General features: G+C 41.2%; 1 protein-coding gene across 1 annotated transcript in view; it reads right to left on the bottom strand.

Moving 5' to 3' along the window:
- Window positions 1–1,067: 1,067 nt before the first annotated feature.
- b4galnt3b (beta-1,4-N-acetyl-galactosaminyl transferase 3b) overlaps window positions 1,068–20,849 on the bottom strand; it is a 36,052-nt gene continuing 16,270 nt past the window's right edge. The window contains exons 6-20 of the mRNA XM_055155970.1: window positions 20,633–20,733; window positions 20,480–20,547; window positions 16,532–16,607; window positions 16,396–16,462; window positions 14,805–14,939; window positions 13,359–13,468; window positions 13,200–13,279; window positions 12,799–12,845; window positions 11,899–12,418; window positions 6,106–6,332; window positions 4,502–4,655; window positions 3,832–3,904; window positions 3,597–3,750; window positions 2,759–2,885; window positions 1,068–2,008 (exon numbers count right to left, since the gene is read on the bottom strand). Of these exons, the coding sequence (XP_055011945.1) occupies window positions 1,909–2,008; window positions 2,759–2,885; window positions 3,597–3,750; window positions 3,832–3,904; window positions 4,502–4,655; window positions 6,106–6,332; window positions 11,899–12,418; window positions 12,799–12,845; window positions 13,200–13,279; window positions 13,359–13,468; window positions 14,805–14,939; window positions 16,396–16,462; window positions 16,532–16,607; window positions 20,480–20,547; window positions 20,633–20,733 (2,039 nt within the window). The 3' untranslated portion in view covers window positions 1,068–1,908. The remainder of the gene's footprint in view (window positions 2,009–2,758; window positions 2,886–3,596; window positions 3,751–3,831; window positions 3,905–4,501; window positions 4,656–6,105; window positions 6,333–11,898; window positions 12,419–12,798; window positions 12,846–13,199; window positions 13,280–13,358; window positions 13,469–14,804; window positions 14,940–16,395; window positions 16,463–16,531; window positions 16,608–20,479; window positions 20,548–20,632; window positions 20,734–20,849) is intronic.

Here is a 20,849-nt window from a genome sequence, read left to right as displayed (position 1 = left end):
GAATAGAAGATATGCAGGAATACTTGCACCAAAAACTTAATTCAAGCTTTGGTTCTCTCTCATCTAGTTTACTGCCCAATTATCTGGTCCAATGCAACAACCAAAAATTTCAACACACTTCAAATTATTCAAAATAGGGCTGTTCATACTGTGTTGAAATGCCACTACTATACTAGTGTTACAAAAATGTATCAGATGTTAGGATGGTTGTTAGCTAAAGAAATATAAGATTATTCAACAGCTGTGTTTATTAGGAATATAATTCACAAAAACATCCCTAATGTCATGTTTCAAAAAGTGACCCTGAGCCAAAACAAACATTCTTATCCAATCAGACATGCCTTGAGAGGTGGATGTACACTGCTAATATGCAACTGTAGAATACTTTGCCTATAGAATTTATTAACGCAGGGAGTAAAATCATTTTTAGAAAGTCATCAAACAACATTTTATGAAATGTACTGCATAGCATACATTGTTACTAACAGTTATTGTTACTTTGCTTTTTAACCTCTTTGCACAAAATAAGACAGAACATTCACTGATATATCTTATTTTATAGTGTTTTAAACATAAATATAATGCATTGTTGATGCAAATTGTGTATGGTGTGGACCACTATAATTGTTGATCTGATAAATAAATAAATAAATTTGACATTGTGGGCATTTTATCCTTTATCCCCCAAGAACGTCTTACTTGTTGTGGCTCTGTCATATCAGTTTTAGGTCAACCTGTCCAGAGCAGATAAGGAACATCTGTGCATCGAAGCTACTTGTGTATATTATTATAATGTTAGACGAGAGCCAAACTACATTTCTTCACTCATTCACAAATAAGATGTGACAGTGAGATACAACAACAAAACTTTTATTATAAAATGTGTACAGTACATCTCCATAACATTTACACAGTTAAGGAAATGATACATTTCTTTAATAAAAATCTGAATTGTATTTTACACACAGTGTTGAACAGAAAAATGTCCTACAGGCACATTTTTGGTTTGTGATTCGACATTGCACATGGTATGGTAATCCACCTGAATCATTGTAAGGCCCCTGGTCATTAATATATACTACAAATTACATTTACATTAACCTTTCTTTAAATATATATATTTTCAAATAATCCCCTCTTAAAACTTAAAGAAAAATGGTACATTCATTTGGACTTAAATATTTCAGCTTTAATTACTGTCCAGTGGTTCAAGAAATTAGTATGAGTAACTGCAAAAGTATCTGTTTGTTTTCTGTAATAACAAACATGTGATATAAAATCTGTGGCTTATGTAATTTTAAGAATGAAACATAAAAAATCAAAATCTTTACGCAAGTTATAGCACTGTTAAACAAAAATATACTACTTAAGTTAGTTTAGTTTGGTGTCTCAGCAAATATACTTGAATAAATGTGAGTACTACCTACCTTCATGTACTGCAATATAGCCTACTGTACATTTCTAATTCTAACCAGACTTTTTATGCATTGATTGACCCCTAGGTTAGTCTCTCATTTAGTTCAAGGGCCAGTTAAGTGCACATAATCACGCATTCTGTCCTTGAAGCTGATCTTAGCTGCCAGCCCTTACAATGTCTTCTGTCAGTTATCTCATTGCTGTAAACAAGACTTGATTTGAGAAAAAACTCTACTTCTCTTTGTTCCATGTGGCAAATAATTTTAAAAAGCTGCCACTGTTAAGGTGATTTAAAATAAATCTGTTAATTCATGTTTTTAAAATCTTTACAATGTTGATTATAGTTATTTTGCTCTGGCCAGTAGAAATATATTACCGTTATTTACTCTGTCAAAAAGTACCACAAAGATTAGCTAGTGGTAGTGTCCCACCCCAAATGTAAACATTAAGTGGGAGATGTTTAGTCGGTGAGGGTTGGTTATCGGACATTGGTCAGCGATGATTGGTCAACCACATGCCCCGTTTGGAGTGGAAGTGGTGATAGAAGTTCCTCATGTAAAACCGCTCAACCTCCAGCCCACTCATCAAAATTCTAAACACACACAATTCAAAAACACCAGTTACAGGTAATTGTGCTATTTCAGTAATTATGTTTCCCATGCCCTCTATTCTACAAACACCAATGTAGGCCTGTATGATCTGGTTATGTATAACATTTGCTAACCCTGTAGTTTATATCTTTACAATCATGTTCCAAATTGCATTCCTCTGGTCCTATGAAAATTGAACTTTAGATCTTTATAAACATAACCATCTGTGTCCCTAGATATGAGGTAGACATGTTCCAATCAAATATAGATTTTACTAATAACAATTGTAATGCTTATTGTTCTAATTACAAAAAAACATTAAACATGATGGCCAATTTGTTTATAATATAATTTGAAGTTTTTGTTCTCAAAACCATTCAAATCATAAAGCAGAGTGAGCCTCACATAAGTCTCTCATTTGAGTTGCTGAAATCCAGTTGGTTTAAACCCTAAAATGCCTTTCTCTGATCTGAATGGTCACTACCTAAACCCTGCAGACAATCATGAATCAGTGCTAGTGCAGCCTCTGCAGCTCAGAGAGGGAATTCTGGAGGTTCTGAGTTTTCACATGAGACATGGTCTGCCCATATACTGAGAATGAGAAAAACTTGTATGTGTTCTCTATCTGTAGGTATAGGAACTGGCAACCCAATTTTAATTTTAATAATTGTTTTTAAACTGCAAGAGTGCAGGCAACATACAGTCCCTTTAACAAACAGCAAAAGCTGACTTGAACATTGAAGTCTACAAACCTGTCAAGTAGTTCCCAGTCCTCTCCTCCCCAGTGGTCTTTGAATTCTCTGGTGTTCATCCCTCCTACTTTTTCCAGGTCGGACTTGTAGATCCCCAGCAGTCCAAAGCCTTGGACTTCCCATAAACCTGCACATGACAACAATACAAGATAAGGACCAAACAGCCCATTTAGCCCATTTAGAATAATTACAGTGCTATTCCACATTAGGCCACTATTGAGTGCTATAGTATTTTTGCTGCAGACAAGATTCAATAAGTACACTATGCAACAAATAAATCATTTTTAAGAGTGTTCAAAAAATCTCCACGGAATAATAATAATGACTACACCCGGAACACCCACTCACACCACTTTTATACTAATGTATAAGTGTCTTGCCTAAGGACACAACAACAGAACTTGGTCTGTCTAAGAATCAGTCCGTCTTTCTGCTTGGTGAACTAGTGCTCTAAATAGCTACATACACTCAGTTTATTATTAAGTTAAGTTAAGTTCTGCTATGATAATTTGGATAAGTATAATAAAATAACAAAGTTTTTCACATCCTAACCCATATAGAGCAGTGGATTCTTGATTGGTTGATGCTAGATAGTCAGGTCCAGGTGGAAGTGATCACATAACTCTGGTTGCCATTGTAATATGTTAGAATTTATAGCTACAAACAAGCCTAACATGTTATATTTTTGACAGTTTTATGTTTTATTTATAAACTAGTTCACCAACCCGAAAGATGGCAGCATAAAAAAAAAGAAAAAAGAAAAAAAACTATAATGATGTTTTATTGAAATTAATAGTCTAACCTGTCATGTGTTAGTTTAAACAGAAGCTCAGTATACCTCTGGCATCTAATGGTGAAGCACCACACTCCAACCTCATCACAATGGGTGCAAAGGCCTGGTGTCCTTCCACGCAGTGCTTCCTTATAAGGTCAATAATGTGAGAAGGGAAGCGGATGTGCAGATCAAACAGAAATATGATGCTGTGCGGATCCTAGACATCACCAGGTACAACAATTATTTTAGTGTAAAATCACAGCCTGGGAAATGTTCAATCAGGTCTTCAAATACTCACTTTAATAAGATTGATGCCTTCTTGCAAACCCCGAGCGCGCTCAAAGTTACCAGTTAACTTCTTATACTGATACCTGCATACACGCAATTTTGTGATTCAATTATAAAATGTAGTAATAAGAAATGGTTGCTGTTATGTTTTTATATTTTTTCTACAGTTAAAACAAAGCAATTGAGTTGTAATCCAAGTTCACTATATATACAGGTTTACATATGTAAGACTAAAATACAATATAAGTAGCCTAGTTATCCATGGGTTTCAGAGTGATGAAAAATTGGGACTGTTGCCATAGCAATTAAGAATTCAAGTATAGTCTGACCCAGTTAGGTATAATAAGAAACTAGAGAGATTGTGACCATATAGTAAAGAATGTCCAGTTCCAGTAGACAGAATTCTCCTCAAGATCCTGTACAAACTAACAGGGAGCTGCATAATCTAGTATGGACAAATTTTTTATTTTTTTTAGATAGGGTTAGAGTTAGATAGGCATCTCATATTGTAACAGATATAGAGGAAGGCTTTTCAGCAAAATTTAAAAAGTGGGCCGGATAAGATTGTTGAAGTTTGAATAGGCTCGATATACTACTGTGTGCCATAACAAGGAATTCAAACCCTTCAAAAGCTCAAAAGAAGTGGAAAACCATACTGTCATGCAATATTATGTGCATACCGTGGGATTTGGGATTTGGCTAAAACTTGTTCCATGTCCATATCAGAGCTGCTGAAGTCGGTGAGGATCAGGTTAAAGTTGGCATCTCCGGTCTCCCTCACAAGCGTCTCCACATCTTTGATCAGCAGATGCACCCACTTGGCCTGGTTTTTCACTGACACACACAAAACACACAAAGTCTATTATACAAAATGCATATGGCTGCTTTGACATCATGAAAAAGTGTAGGTAAAAAAGAAAGAAATAGAGGACAGAGAAATAGCAAATAGCAAAAACACAGTATCAACAAGCGACACATGAAACTTAGGCATCCATGGTTGCCATGGTCATGATTGGTTGCCCTTGTGGCTGACTGGCTGGTGCACTGAGTAGTTTAAATATTCTTTTTTTTTTTTTTTTTACATTTTCATGGCTCTGATGACCCTACCTCTTTTGTGACTTTTGTTTGAGCTTTCTACTATTTTTGTATTTTACTGTATTATATATATGTATATATATATATATATATATATATATATATATATATATATATATATATATATATATATATATATATAGAGAGAGAGAGAGAGAGAGAGAGAGAGAGAGAGAGAGAGAGAGAGAGAGAGAGAGAGAGAGAGAGAGAGAGAGATGAAACTTGATTCCATGTATGACAATGACCATTTCATCAAGAGTGGAGGTAATTAAAATCAATATTCTAACCCAATTACTGTATCTTTGTCAGAATCTGCCAGTCGAGATCCTGAGTAAGGAATTTATCAAATGCGACAAATTTATTTCAAGGTATATTTGGCAGGGGAGAAGGCCAAGAACAAAATATAGAACATTACAATTGGCCAAATGAAGGGGGGTTGGCTTTGCCAAGCTGATGGAGTTATTATCAAGCAGCACAAATAAAAAGTTTGTTAAATGTGTGTAATCACTCATATTCTTCTAGGCAGAAAGAAACAGAAAACAGTAGAATATGGGGGATTCCAGTTCAAGCACTAACTGGGAATAATAAATGATTTAAACAATTGAGTGAGGAAAAATGCGGGGAAGAGGTGGCAAATCATGTTCATATTATTTGGACCTATCTAGATCTAAAGAAATGTATAGATAAAGACCTTAATGCTGACCTCCCTTATACTTTTGAATGGTTTTATGTGGGTAAACTTGACGCTAATTATAAAAAGACCTTGAATATCAGGATGTTTAGGATCATGATATTAGCGGGGGAAAAGGGTATGACAAGGAAGTGGTTAAGGACAGAGGCACAAAAAATGGAAAATTGGGCTGAGGTAATGCATGACATGTTTTGTCCTTCAAATTACACTAACATCAAATTATAAATCAGATGTTATGTCCCAACAGTTATTCATTAAGTTACTTTTGCTTGAGAAGAAGACTTATTTTTTCAAAGATTTTTTTTACTATTTCTTGGATCATTTCCTTCATCATTCTACTTATAGTAGAGTTATATTATCTTACTCTTACTTGAGTACAATTTTTGGCTACTCTACCCCCTCTGCCCTCCTGGATGTGAACAGTAAGTAGCAGGATTTAGGCTATGGTGTTCATATCAAGCCCTGTGTATCTTTGAAAAAAGCAAAGCTGCTCCGGACCTGGTATGACAAAGTGTACAGTGGCCTGAGGATTCCAGCTGAAGCCTGTGGGGTAGCAGAGTCTGGGGGGCTCGGAGAACAGGTTGGAGGTCCCCTGGGCATAGATGTACTCTGAGAGCCGACGGAGTGTGCCAGTCTCATCTCTCACCAACAGCTCCACAAGGTACCGCCTTCCCTTGTGCAAGTCAACATTCAGCACCACATTGGTCACATGCACCAGAGTCCACCTGTAAAGACATAAAAGGGAGGGTTAAAGTACATTTGAAAGATTTATATATTTTTCTAATTATGACTTAATGACCCTAGGCAAATATTCATCATAGTTTTACATCAGTTAAGAGTTCCTGGTTTGTGAAGAAAATTACAAAGTGAAAAGTAAGAAGTAGCAGTTAGTTCTAAAACATAATCTCTACCTATGTAAATAACACTCATCAATTACAATTTATTTCATGACATTGGTTAAGCCTTTAATTGGATCTAATAAGACTATTTACTGACTGATTTTGACTGGGATATGTTATTTTTTATTTTATGAGAATGTATTTATGTAAATAATTTACAGTTTTTTCTTGTTGTAGAGTGGGCTGATCTCACTGGGTGACCTCACTTTGTGACCTCACTTTGTGACCTCACTTTGGGACTTCCCAGTCATTGGTGGGGATATGAGCACCTGGGCTGGCAGCCATTTTGTATGTTTAGGATCAAGAAAAATGATCTGATGAGGCTTTTTGCCAAAACGTAATTTAAAAATAAAAAAGATTTTGGACATCGGCCATCTGACTGTGCTATGCATTTTTTTTTTACCTGCATTTTTTTTATTGACCTCTACGTATGTTATGTAGCTGCCCGTGTTCAACCAGGAAATTAAATTATAAACTTATTAGACTAGAAAAGATCGGGCAAGATTTTTAGTAAAATCTTAAATGTTAAATATGTTTTAGAGAGATGAACGGCATGGTGCCTGAGTGGCTAGCACTCGTGCATCACAACAAGAAGGTTCCGGGTTTGATCCCCACGTTGCCCGGGTCTTTCTCCCTGTGCCTGGATGGGTTTCATTCGGGCGCTCTGGCTTCCCCTATCAACCCAAAACATGCTACATAGGTCTCCAGGAAGAACAGCTGATAGCTGATAGCTAAGGTCAATTAAATAAAAACAATCAATTAATCTGCCCAACGACTACAGGTGGACATTAGCACTGGTTCTACAAACCTGGTACAATACATCTCCCCTGTTATGATTAATGTATATTGTGCACTGTCCCCGTCACATTACTAACTACCAACATGAATAGTCTAACCAGCCATAGGCACTTTAAACGGTACCATACACACCAGGCTGACCATACAGTATGTCAGCTATATCAACACAGGTGGGTCAGTTAGATTAATAAATTACACAATATAGGCTTATAGGAGGAGGACAGAATGGATGACACAATAAAACCTCTATTCTGGATGAAGTTTATCAAACAATCCATGTGTCTGAGCACATGACGGACAGCCCGTGTTACAGGTTTGGGCATGATGGTGAGCATGCACACGTGTTAAAGGCAGAGGGTTGTGAGTGGATATGTATTAGAAGCCTAACTGCAGAGGAGTTTATATAAGTTTGTGTTGCACTCTTAAATAATCCAGGCGAATAGTTCTGTTTTGCAACGTTTATTTTATCAAAGCGGTTCTTTACATGCAAGGCACGCAGGGCTACAACACCTGAGCGCAGGCCACACTCACAACACCTGGATGGGCGTGTCTGACCTACTTTTATAGCTGGACCCCCAACTATTGGCACCACCCATTTCCTGGCTGCTCTCGATGCTACAGTGTATTAATTACATTCAAATTTAATAAATTAACAGTGCATATACTGTAATTGATAAATACTACATAATTTTACATGCCATCAAAATATATTATATAGATGGGCTACATTTGCTTATCAAAATCTCATTTCTGTTTGAACATGCAAAAACATTAGCAATGACCAACACTCCCATCCTTGATAAAGTCTATGGTGATGATTGTAAAACTTTACATTTACAGAGTCCTCGCACTGCTCCTACTACGTTGTCTGATTAACAAAACTGGCAGCCCAAATGAAAGCAGCTCATTCTCCTTTCTGATTGGAATACTGTCCTGAGAACCAAAACACCAAATTCTAGCATAACATGGCAATAATGTTATGTTTTTGTAGTTAGTAGTAGTAGTTTCTACTTCCGGCGCTGGTGAGAACCGCAGCTGGTTGCATCGCGCTCCTCTATTTTCCAACTTTTTTTTAACTTCAGAAACGCACTGTTTCTGCTCCGTTTCAACTTTTCTTTGTTGGATTATCGCCAATTCCACCGATGCGATGTGCGTGGGGCCGCGACCCCCATCGTGTATACGAAGGATCAGCTGTTAGCGCTGCGCAGCGCTGTAGTGTTCCCCCGAGATCGCCATGTCATCCCGGTGGAGTTTCTACGGAAGACGCGCAGGGGCCGACGCGCTGGACGCAAACTCCGGGAAAAGAAAAGACGCTTCAGACCTGTGCTCCCCTCTGTCATTGCGGGAAATGTGCGGTCTATTTCGAACAAGACGGACGAACCAGCGGCGCTCACGCGATATCAGCGGGAATACAGAGACTGCAGCATCATGCTTTTCACGGAGTCCTGGTTAACCTCGCAAATCCCGGATTCAGCTGTGGCTATGGACAACTTTCACCTGCTGCGCGCAGACAGGACGGCAGAGAGTGGTAAGAGGAAAGGAAGAGGTCTGGCTCTGTTTGTGAATGAGAAGTGGTGCAAACCTGGACACTGTACAGTGAAGGAGCAGCTGTGTAACAAAGACATTGAGCTGCTGGCTGTTAGCATGAGGCCATATTACCTGCCCCGGGAGTTCTCACATGTGATGGTGATCGCTGTTTATGTTCCTCCCTCTGCTAATGCTGAGACAGCATGTGACACACTGCACTCCTGTACTAGCATACTCCAAACAAAGCATCCACAGGCTCTCTTCCTGATTTCTGGAGACTTCAACCATGCATCTCCTGCACCTGTTCTGCCTACATACACCCAGTATGTCACCTGCCCCACAAGGGACAATAAAATATTGGATTTATTTTTTGCCAACGCCAAGGAGGCTTATTCCTCATCCTCACTGCCTCCCCTGGGTAGAGCAGACCACAACATTGTCCATCTGCGGCCTGTTTATCAGCCTATTGTGCACAGGCAGCCTGTGGTGCCCCGCGTGGTGAAGAAGTGGTCTGCTGAGAGTGAGGAGGCTCTGAGGGGCTGCTTTGACACCATAGTGTGGGCAGAGCTCTGTGACCCACATGGAGAGGATATCAATGCAATGATAGAATGCATCACGGACTATATCAACTTTTGTTTTGAAAACATTGTCCCCTCCCAGACGGTGCGTTGTTTTTCGAACAACAAGCCATGGATTAACCCTGACATAAAAGCTCTGCTGAAGGAGAAGAAGAGAGCTTTTAGGTCAGGGACCAAGGAGGAGCTGAAGGCTGTACAGAAGGAGCTGAGGAGGAAAATCAGGATGAGCCAAGCCAGCCAAAAGAGAAGGATGGAGCAGCAGCTACAGCAGAAGAACATCCACGGGGTGTGGAGAAGTCTCAAGACTATCTCAGGCTTCAAAGCACCTCCTGCTCAGATGGAGGGGGACCTGCAGTGGGTGAATGACCTCAATTCTCACTTCCTGAGGTTTGATCAATCACCCACTCCTCCCCCCACCCAGTTGTCAGCTCTCACCTCCCCAGCTGGACAATGGGGAAATCCTGCACCACCTCTTCACACCTCTGCCTCTGCTCTTCAGCCCATCACTACACATGGACTCATCCCTCCTCCCAGCCTGCCACTGTCTTTTTCTGCAGCCCAGGTGAGACTGGAGCTCAAGAAAATTAGACCCAGGAAGGCAGCAGGACCAGACGGCATCAGCTCCAGGCTCCTTAAGTCCTGTGCAGATGAACTGTGTGGTGTTATGGAGCATGTCTTCAACATGAGCCTTAAGCTGAGGGTGGTACCGCGACTCTGGAAGACCTCTTGCGTAGTACCAGTGCCTAAGACACCGCACGCTAGAGACCTCAGCAGCTTCAGGCCGGTGGTTCTAACATCCCATCTGATGAAGACACTGGAGAGACTGATCCTTGGCCACCTCCGCTCCACCGTGATCTCAGCGATGGACCCGCTGCAGTTTGCGTACCGGCCTGGAATCGGAGTGGAGGACGCCGTCATCCACCTGCTGCACTGCTCACTGTCTCACCTGGAGAACCCCGGCAGCACTGTGAGGATTCTTTTCTTTGACTTCTCCAGTGCTTTCAACACCATCCAGCCACTGCTCCTGAGGGACAAGCTGGAGACTGCCGGTGTGGACTGTGACCTGGCAGACTGGATTCTGGATTACCTCACAAACCGGCCCCAGTTTGTGAGATCCAAGAACTGCGTGTCTGACCTCCTGACTGGAAGTGTGGGGGCGCCCCAGGGCACTGTCCTTGCGCCCTTTCTTTTCACCCTCTACACTGCAGACTTCAGACACAACACGGACAGCTGCGTCCTGCAGAAGTTCTCTGATGACTCTGCCATCATTGGCTTCATCAAAGATGATAATGATGTGGAGTACAGACTACACAGGACTTTGTGGACTGGTGTCAGCTGTACCACCTCATCATCAATGCAGGGAAGACCAAGGAGATGGTAGTGGACTTCCGCAGACACCACTCTACTGCCCCCTCAGTGAACATCCAGGGAAGGGACATTGAGAGAGTGGACTCATATAAGTACCTGGGTGTTCATCTGAACAATAAACTGGACTGGACTCACAACACAGATGCACTGTACAGGAAGGGCCAGAGCAGGCTCTATCTCCTGAGGAGACTCAGGTCTTTTGGAGTGGGGGGGCCACTCCTGAAGACCTTTTATGACTCTGTGGTGGCATCAGCCATCCTGTACGGTGTGGTCTGCTGGAGCACCAGCATCACAGAGAGGGAGAGGAAGAAGCTGGACAAGGTCATCAAGAAGTCCAGCTCTGTCCTGGGCTGTCGTCTGGACTCAGTGCAGGAGGTGGGGGACAGGAGGGTCCTGACTAAGATCACCTCTATGCTGGGCCATGAGTCTCACCCCCTGCAGGACGCTCTGTCTGCTCTGGAGAGCAGCTTCAGTGACAGACTGATTCACCCTCGCTGTGTGAAGGAGAGGTTTCGCAGGTCTTTCCTTCCTGCTGCTGTCAAACTTTACAACAAACACTGTTAACACTGAACATGTGCCAGTCAATTATATCCATGTGAAATTATTTTAAGTCTATTTTTAAATTATTTTTAAGCTATTATTTATTATCTGTGTTACCTTTTCCTGCTGTTCTGAAATTGCGCGTTGCAACACTGGAATTTCCCCACTGTGGGACTAATAAAGGCATATCTTATCTTAAAGGTGCATTGTGTAACTTTTCTGGTGGAGGGTCCGTCAAATGCTCTTCTCCGTGGAATTGTGATTGTTTTGCCTGGAATGTTTCACAGTATAGTATTAAACCTTTCTATCTTTATGGAGATCAAACCAGACCAAGTTACTGTGTATTCCTGGCAGAGGAATTACATATCTATAGGAACAAGCAGGTAACAGACCCTCCACCAGAAAAGTTACAGAATGCACCTTTAAGAATAAACGAGCATTACAACTGTCACCAGTAAAAGGTATATTTGATTTTAACATCTTTATCTTTGAGGTATTTGGGAACACAAATAGGTCATGCTTATGTAATTTCACATTCAAATCTTGTATACATTTCCTTTTAAAAACCCCATGTTCCTTACCGTCCATTCCTCTGGGTGATCTTGTCCATGTAGGCCCTCACTATGCTCTGCACCTCGGTCTCCTGAGCCTGGATGTTCCCAGTCACTCTGCAGTCCATGTTGAGGGCATGTGACTTCTGGCCCTGGTAGTTCATGGGCTTTACCTGGAACGTCTGTGTCCATTTAGCTAGACTTTTATCTTTCTCGTCTATAGGCATACTCTGCACTACTGGTTTCCCCAACTGGTCCCATCCATCAAACCTGAGGTCTCCAAAGTTTGAGGGGTCAAGCGCTGTGTTTTGGATCTCTGGCTCTGGAGCTTTGACTGGTTTTGTCAGTATCTTTACTCTTCTAAAAAAAACCTGCTGTGATGGTTTTATACTTTTCTCTGGTCCAAGTTGATTTCTGTGTACAGCTTTTTTATGTTTTGATTTAGTTTTTGACTTTGTCATAAAAACTTTTCTGTCTCTTGATTTAGCAAGGTCTTCATAGTTGGTGTCAACAGAAAGAACTTTGCGGCCATGGTTTTCCCTAGAGGGATCTGAAATACATGTCGGAAATAGGCAGAGGTGGTTAGTACCTTTTATCTTTAAAAGTAGCATATTGTATTTTATTACTTGTGAAGCAGCAAAGTTATCATTCACAACAGTTTATTTAAAATGATTTTTTAAAAGTACTTTCAATCCTTAAACGATTTCTATAGCAGATACCTCAATACTTTAACTTAAGTAATAATTTGACAGTGATGTATTTGATGATAATCCTAATCATACTCCTAATCATAATCATAATCATAATATTTCACCTGTTGTATCTTTATTTTAAATCAAGTAATGAAATGCAGTACTTTGGCCACCTCTGCAAATTAAACGGTCAATTCAAACAGTACTAAAAAAGATAATGGTAAAAGGCACATCCTACCTTTTTTAACTGGACTGTCCAGAACCATGTTGTTAGCAAATGCATCCCTGTGGAGGAGAGAGGAATTAGCAGAGGAATTTTTATGGATACAATAGATAAATGAACTGTTTCACAATATTGTCATACAGTTACACTAAGTGTGTTACTTTAACATTGGTAGTAATAACAAATATATATACTAAGGAATAGACTCCATGGTCAATACTGATTCTAACACCCTCTTTATTTAGATAATAGAATATGATTTTCAACATTAAATCTGAGTATTTTCTTAGATACCATGTGGCTTATATCTGTGTAATCCCTCAGTTATCATTGGTTGCATAGCGGTTCGTGGACATAGACTAGCCTATGTGGTTGTCCATACTTCGTACAGCTCAAAAAAAAAAAAAGGTGCTTACGGCTTGATGCTATAGTAGCATTTTGCATTCATGTGGGTCAGCCGGGTGTGGTCATTGGGATAAATATAGGACAAGTGGACCTGAGGAGAGCACACACTTAGATCCGTACACACTGTGTGACATAACCTGGGAGAGTGCATTGTGATGTAAGGCACGTACATAGTTGAGTCCTTGGTAGCGTCCCAATCTCTGGCCTTTGAGGGTATAACTGGGGTTGTACTCACAGTCTGGCAAAAGCCCACTCACAACGCTTACGTTTACCATAGGCACTACAATCACACAAACAGGAATGGGGTCAAAACAACTTTATATTGTTAGATTTTTGTGATTATTGTGTAAACTGTATTTTTCCTATGGGGAGATTTAAAACCTTTCTGAAGGTGAACTACATCAGTGGTTCCCAACCTTTTTTTGGTTTGAGTGCACCCTAAGCGAGTGAGTACCCCTTATAAACAGTACTCAAGTTTCTTTTGTAAAAATAAATCCTTTTACTAATTCACTACCAATAATAACTATTATGTTTTTGTTTTATTAAAATGCATGCAAAAATAACCAACAGAACAACTCAGTGTATTAAAATGTAAAACAAAGACTATTTTACGTTCAAATACCATTCAGTGCCACTTTTCTTTTAAATTGGAAACCACTCCAAGTACCTCCTGCCAAGTGCTCCTGTACACCTGATCAGGAAACACTGGGCTACATAAAGTAAGCAAAAACATAAGCATAAATACTGACTATTATGTTTTTTAACGACATGCAGAGGGCAAGATGTCTGTGTTTTGTTTCTCAGTTGAGTTAAGCAGAAAATTTGATTGCCCTGCTTTTGATTACTGTTGTCACGATACTAATATTTCAAACTTGATTTTTTTCAATACTAAGAAATAGACTTGAAACTCATTAACAAATCTGATACCATGATGATAAAGACACTAGAATGTCATTTTCAAAATAAATCAAAGTACTTTCTTTTATAATACCAGCTGGACTTATATCTGTTTAATCCCTGAGTCGTTCAGGTATAGGTTCCACAATGGTCCATGGGCATATACTAGTCTATGTTTTCATGTATTTGTTCTGATAAAGCTCAAGGTCATTCTATAGCTAATCAGGAAAGGTTCATTTCTGTCCAATGAATGTGACATTGTAAATATCGATCGATACTTCTGATTTTCAATACTTTTGACAACCCTACTTCAAGAAATCAGCTGGAAGTAGACTACTTGTCAGAAAGTGAGCAGAACTTTCAGCAAGAGCCATCTACTGCATTGTAGCTCTCAAATTCTCTAGCTTTATGGCCCAAATAACAAATTGCTGTGTAATTATTACTACTATTACAATAGCAATAAAATTGTAAAACATGTCTATATTTTTTTGCATATATATATATATATATATATATATATATATATATATATATATATAGATAGATCAATATCAAAACAAAGCAGATTAGATTTCCTCAAACATGGCATTTATCATAAGGATGACTGTCCACAAATAATTTTCCAACAGTCTTAAACCAGAATCACCCACCCACTGAATATGGACCCAAGAACGATATTAAAGTCCTGATGTGAAGGACGTAACAGAGGCAGAGCTCACCTTGGTACAAAGTGTCCCTGAGGTCTTCCCTCTGCATATCTGGGATTATGCTCTGCTTTTTGCCCTGATGCTGTTCATGGCTGGCAGCTGTCTGAGGGATGTGAGCAATATCACCAATGACTTTAGACGACTCATCTGTGGAATAAATACAGTGGACAAGACTTTCATGCTTGTCTCTTAAAACAGCAGGGGATACAGTATTTGACTTGTCTAGCCTATGAATGCTTATGATGAGTGGCATTCACTACTTAGGGTAGTAGCCAAAAACAGTGTCAAGTAAGAACACTGTAACTTCAAAATAGTATTACTTAAAGGAATTGTATGTATATTGTTGATTTTAGATTCATACACTTACCTACCTATACTTACCTATCTGTATCCCCACATATGACAAATGACAAACCTTTACTGATACAATTCAACTGTGGATTTATTCTTAATTACAAGAACATTGGACAAGATATTTTATTTATTTATGCTATAATTTGGTGTTGTGGTCCTCAATATTATCCAATCAGAAAGCAGATATAGTCCACATGAGTCTTTCATTTGGGTTGTCGATTTTAATACTGAAATCCAAGGACTCTCTGAGAAAAAAACTTGTATGTGTCCTCTATCTGCAGGTTAAGGCACCCTGATTCTGTTGAGATTTTAGTTTTTGTTTTTTGTTTTGTTTTATTAAGAGCACAGGCTACATGTACACAATTAAGGTAACTGTCAGATATAAGCTCTGATTTACAATTAAAAGTATTTCAAAAGACAAAATATGTAAAAGAAAATCATGCACAACTGCAATCACGAACCCACTAAACATTAGACATTTTATAGACTTGCAGATCATGTCTATATTGCGTCTGTCGGTTCAAGACCAATTCTAAACTACTAAATGATGTATAAATTGCGTTCACTATTTAGGCATCTAATTATGACAACACTTGGACATCAATATGCAGTTAAACCAGTCTGACTTTTCTGGATGTCATGGGAATGTCTAACACAGGCACAGAAATACTTTTTTAAATTCATGACAGATATCAACATTGTTGTTATCATTATTATTATTATTACTACTCATATAAAAATTATTATAATTCTAGGTCATAATATTAATTTGATCTGAAGATTGGCAGTTTGGATACTGGATATCTGGAAGATGTTGAATAAAAGATGTCATCTGGCATTACAGTCTGCACCTTCAGTGAACCGAGACTGGACGTATAAAAATTACCTTAAAAATATGTTGTTTCAACGTTTCTTTGCGCAGTGGGTATTTACAGGGAATAGACCACAAAAATGAGAAAACTAAATCATGAGGTGCAAGAAACACAAATGTTCAAATCATTCCATATTGTCAACATAAATCTTTAGTCACTTAAAGACTTAATGACAGTGGTCAGTCACAGTAACCAAACTTTATTCAAGTATAAGTACTGTAGAGAAATATATTACTCAAATAGGAGTAAAGTAAAAAGTATTTGAAACCTACTCTGAGAGGTACAATTTAATTCATTTGACAATCAAAATCAGTTCTTTACAAATAATTAACATGTAATCTGTGTTTTTGTTGTCACATGCATTGTTCTTTACTTACCGACATAGAGTGAGATGTGATCGGACTGAATAATCTTAAAATCCTGAGTATGGTTCAGGAGCTTCCACTGCATGGGTAACGAATAATAAATGACAATAGTTGTATAATCAAATGTTTTTGCAGTATGTGTACTTACTGCCACTGCTACATGGTCATTGCCCGTATTCTGTTTGAAAATCACCTCAAAAAAATACTTCATCTGAGAGGACAGCCTGTAAGAGACACAGACATACTTACCTCTTAATACAGTACTGCTTTAGTACTACTCTACCCACTCCTGGAGATGTGAAATTATGTTGTTAAGGTTTGGGATGAGGATAAGTTTCCCGGTCTGTCCAAGCATTTCAAATGCTTGGGCAAATGGCTTCATCAAAGTTGAAAATATTGTTTTGGTACATTCACACTGCAGATTGAATTGAATTAGTTTTTACACAAATGTGACCTGGATCTGATTTCTTCATGTCAGTGGCTTGTAAACTGCAAAATGCAATTTGACTGAATGGAGGAACCATGATCAGAAAGAAATCACATGACTTTGCTGTTTACACACCATTTTAAAGGTGCATTGTGTAACTTTTCTGGTGGAAGGTCCATCACCTGTTTGTTTCTATGGATATGTCATTGCTCTGCCAGAAATGTTCCACAGTGCGACACTAAACAGCTCCTACCTTAAAATTATTCTATTACAGCTAGTTTCATAGCTCAAAAATACCTTGAAAAACAGGTATTCTGATGGTACATGGGGTTGCTTCTCCACAGTTCTGACCTGTAACTTGATCTGGTTTGGTCTCCAGTGCAGATGTTCATACTGTGAAACATTCCAGACAAAGCAATAACATTTCCTTGAAGAAAAGCATTTGAATTCCACCAAACATTGCATAACGCACTTTTAATATAACTAAAAAAAAATAAATCTGATAATAGTCAAAATTTAGAGTGTGCATATAACCGCAGTCCCAACCTGATTTTTTCAAATCCAACAGTGTGAACGTTCAAGCCAAAATATGAAAATGACACATTTTAGGTAATTATATGGTAGATGGAGTCTTAGTCAACCAAAACTTGTATTAGTCAACAAATAATTAAAATTAGATTATATGGATTTATTTATTTATTGATCCTGGGAGCTATGTTGTCGGGGGCTTCATGCCCCTGGTAGGGTCACCCAAGGCAAACAGGTCCGGGGGGACGGGCCAGACAAAGAACGGTTCAGAAGCCCCTATGATGAGTACACCAGCAAGGCCAGTTACGTCGCCCGGATTGGCGTCACCGGGGCCTCACCCTGGAGCCAGGCCTGGGGTGGGTGCTCGCCAGCGAGCGCCTGGTGGCCGAGCCTCCCCCCACGGGGCTCGGCCGGGCTCAGCCCGAAGGAGCGACGTGGGGCCGTCCTCACGTGGGCCCACCACCCGCAGGAGGATCCATATGGGGCCGGTGCAGAGAGATCTGGGCAGCAGTCGACGGCGGGGGCCTCGGCGACCAGATCTCCGGACATGGAGTCTAGCTCTGGGACATGGAATGTCACCTCGCTGGGGGGGAAGGAGCCTGAGCTTGTGCGGGAGGTTGAGCGTTACCGACTAGATATAGTCGGCCTCACCTCCACGCACAGTTTGGGCTCTGGAACCCAACTCCTTGAGAGGGGCTGGACTCTCCATTTCTCTGGCGTTGGCCGCGGGGAGCGGCGGCGGGCTGGTGTGGGCCTGCTCATTGCCCCACAGCTCAGCCGCTGTGTGTTGGAGTTCACCCCGGTGAACGAGAGGGTCGCGTCCCTGCGCCTTCGGGTCGGGGACAGGTCTCTCACTGTGGTGTCGGCCTACGGGCCGAACAGCAGTGCTGAGTACCCGGCCTTCTTGGAGTCCTTGGGAGGGGTACTAGACAGTGCACCGACCGGGGACTCCGTTGTTCTCCTGGGGGACTTCAACGCCCACGTGGGCAACGACACTTGGAGAGGGGTGATTGGGAGGAACGGCCTCCCTGATCTGAACCCGAGTGGTGTTTTGTTATTGGACTTCTGTGCTAGTCACAGTTTGTCCATAACGAACACCATGTTCGAGCACAAGGGTGTCCATAAGTGCACGTGGCACCAGGACACCCTAGGCCGGAGGTCGATGATCGACTTTGTCGTCGTGTCATCTGATCTCCGGCCGCGTGTCAGGAGGAGCAGTGTGGTTTTCGTCCTGGCCGTGGAACACTGGACCAGCTCTACACTCTCCATCGGGTGCTCGAGGGTTCATGGGAGTTTGCCCAACCAGTCCACATGTGTTTTGTGGATCTGGAGAAGGCATTCGACCGTGTCCCTCGTGGTGTCCTGTGGGGGTGCTCTGGGAGTATGGGGTCCGGGGCCCTTTGCTAAGGGCTGTCCGGTCCCTGTATGACCGGAGCAGGAGCTGTGTTCGCATTGCCGGCAGTAAGTCAGACCTGTTCCCGGTGCATGTTGGACTCCGCCAGGGCTGCCCTTTGTCACCGGTTCTGTTCATTGTATTTATGGACAGAATTTCTAGGTGCAGTCAGGGGCCGGAGGGGGTCCGGTTTGGGGACCACAGGATTTCATCTCTGCTGTTTGCGGATGATGTTGTCCTGTTGGCTTCATCGAACCAGGACCTACAATGTGCACTGGGGCGGTTTGCAGCCGAGTGTGAAGCGGCTGGGATGAAGATCAGCTCTTCCAAGTCCGAGGCCATGGTTCTTGACCGGAAAAAGGTGGCTTGCCCTCTCCGGGTGGGTGGGGAGTCTTTGCCTCAAGTGGAGGAGTTCAAGTATCTCGGGGTCTTGTTCACGAGTGAGGGAAGGACGGAACGTGAGATTGACAGGCGGATCGGTGCAGCTTCGGCAGTGATGCGGTCGCTGTATCGGACCGTTGTGGTGAAGAGGGAGCTGAGTCGAAAGGCGAAGCTCTCGATTTACCGGTCAGTCTTCGTTCCTACCCTCACCTATGGTCATGAGCTCTGGGTAGTGACCGAAAGGACGAGATCGCGGATACAAGCGCTCGAAATGAGTTTCCTCCGCAGGGTGGCTGGGCGCTCCCTTAGAGATAGGGTGAGGAGCTCAGTCACACGGGAGGAGCTCGGAGTAGAGCCGCTGCTCCTCCACGTCGAGAGGAGCCAGTTGAGGTGGCTCGGGCATCTGTTCCGGATGCCTCCTGGGCGCCTCCCTCGGGAGGTGTTCCGGGCATGTCCCGCCGGGAGGAAGCCCCGGGGAAGACCCAGGACACGCTGGAGGGACTATGTCTCTCGGCTGGCCTGGGAACGCCTCGGGGTCCCCCCGGAGGAGCTGGAGGACGTGTCTGGGGTGAAGGAAGTCTGGGAGTCCCTGCTTAGGCTGCTCCCCCCCGCGACCCGGCCCCGGATAAGCGGACGAAAATGGATGGATGGATGGATGGATTTATATGGGAAATAGTGAGTGAGTTAGATGAGGATTTTGTATTTTTTGGTATTTATAAGTAAAAATTCTCATAATACTTTTCTGTACAGTAGTTTTTGCATAAACCCCTGTAAATTTGTAGAGTTGTATAGTCAGTGAGTGCAGTTTGGGTCAGATACTTAAAAGTTTTGAGAGGTTTTAGCATGGTGATTTTTTGTTTAAACAATTGGCAGCACATGTTTTTACTCTACCAAGAATTATTTTAGTTGATCGCTGCCATAATCTGCACACAGCACACACTACTGCAAGGCTGTTGGGTTCAATGTTCACACACAAAATCAGTTAAAAAAAAAATCTGATTAAGTCACATTTTATCAGTAGTATATGTTATGTTAATGTCCATTACTCATTAAATTACAACCATGTCACTGCTGCTAGCACACACAGCCTCATGGTCTACATTTTGCTGCATTGTGTGGTTGTAATTCAAAGATAATTGGCTATTGCTATTCTACCCAAAATAATTATTTTCAAAAGTTCCACATTGCTTTATGATTATATGTTATTACATTTGCAATGTAACTGTATTACTCAAACATGTGTGAAACAAAACACAACTCCAGGTACATTTTTGAGGAGATAACAGCATTATAACATGTCTTAAGCTCAGGAGGTATTTTTGCGATATACAGGACCTTAAAATATTACAATCAAGTTGTGGACAAACCTTATAGGTACAGATTTCTGGTGGATATATTTATCATATTCTCCAGGAGCTGTCCATTCAGCACCAGTCTAAAACACAAAATTACATTAAATACATTGTTTATTTACAGTTATGTAACCTTGTTGTGCTTGAAATCCTGGACAGTGGATATACCTTCCCGATCCAGGCGTGGAGCAGCAGGTTCAGAGGGGAATGGTCCGTGCTCAGCCACAGCTCTGAGTTATCGTCCGAGCTCAATGCAAACACGTACTCTCCTGAAAGAAATGGACAGTTACAATCCTCTGTTTAAGGTACACTTTATTGTTCCTTTATGGGAAAGACCTCAGCGGAGGGCAAGTGTAGGTTCAGGTGAGGAGTGGGTATGTGGAAA

This window comes from Boleophthalmus pectinirostris, unplaced genomic scaffold, assembly GCF_026225935.1.
Source record: "Boleophthalmus pectinirostris isolate CB_2022bp ecotype Guang Dong unplaced genomic scaffold, ASM2622593v1 HiC_scaffold_2, whole genome shotgun sequence".
Classification (NCBI taxonomy): domain Eukaryota; kingdom Metazoa; phylum Chordata; class Actinopteri; order Gobiiformes; family Gobiidae; genus Boleophthalmus; species Boleophthalmus pectinirostris.
The sequence above is the reverse complement of the archived record's forward strand: the minus strand, read 5'-3'. Positions and strand labels throughout refer to the sequence as shown.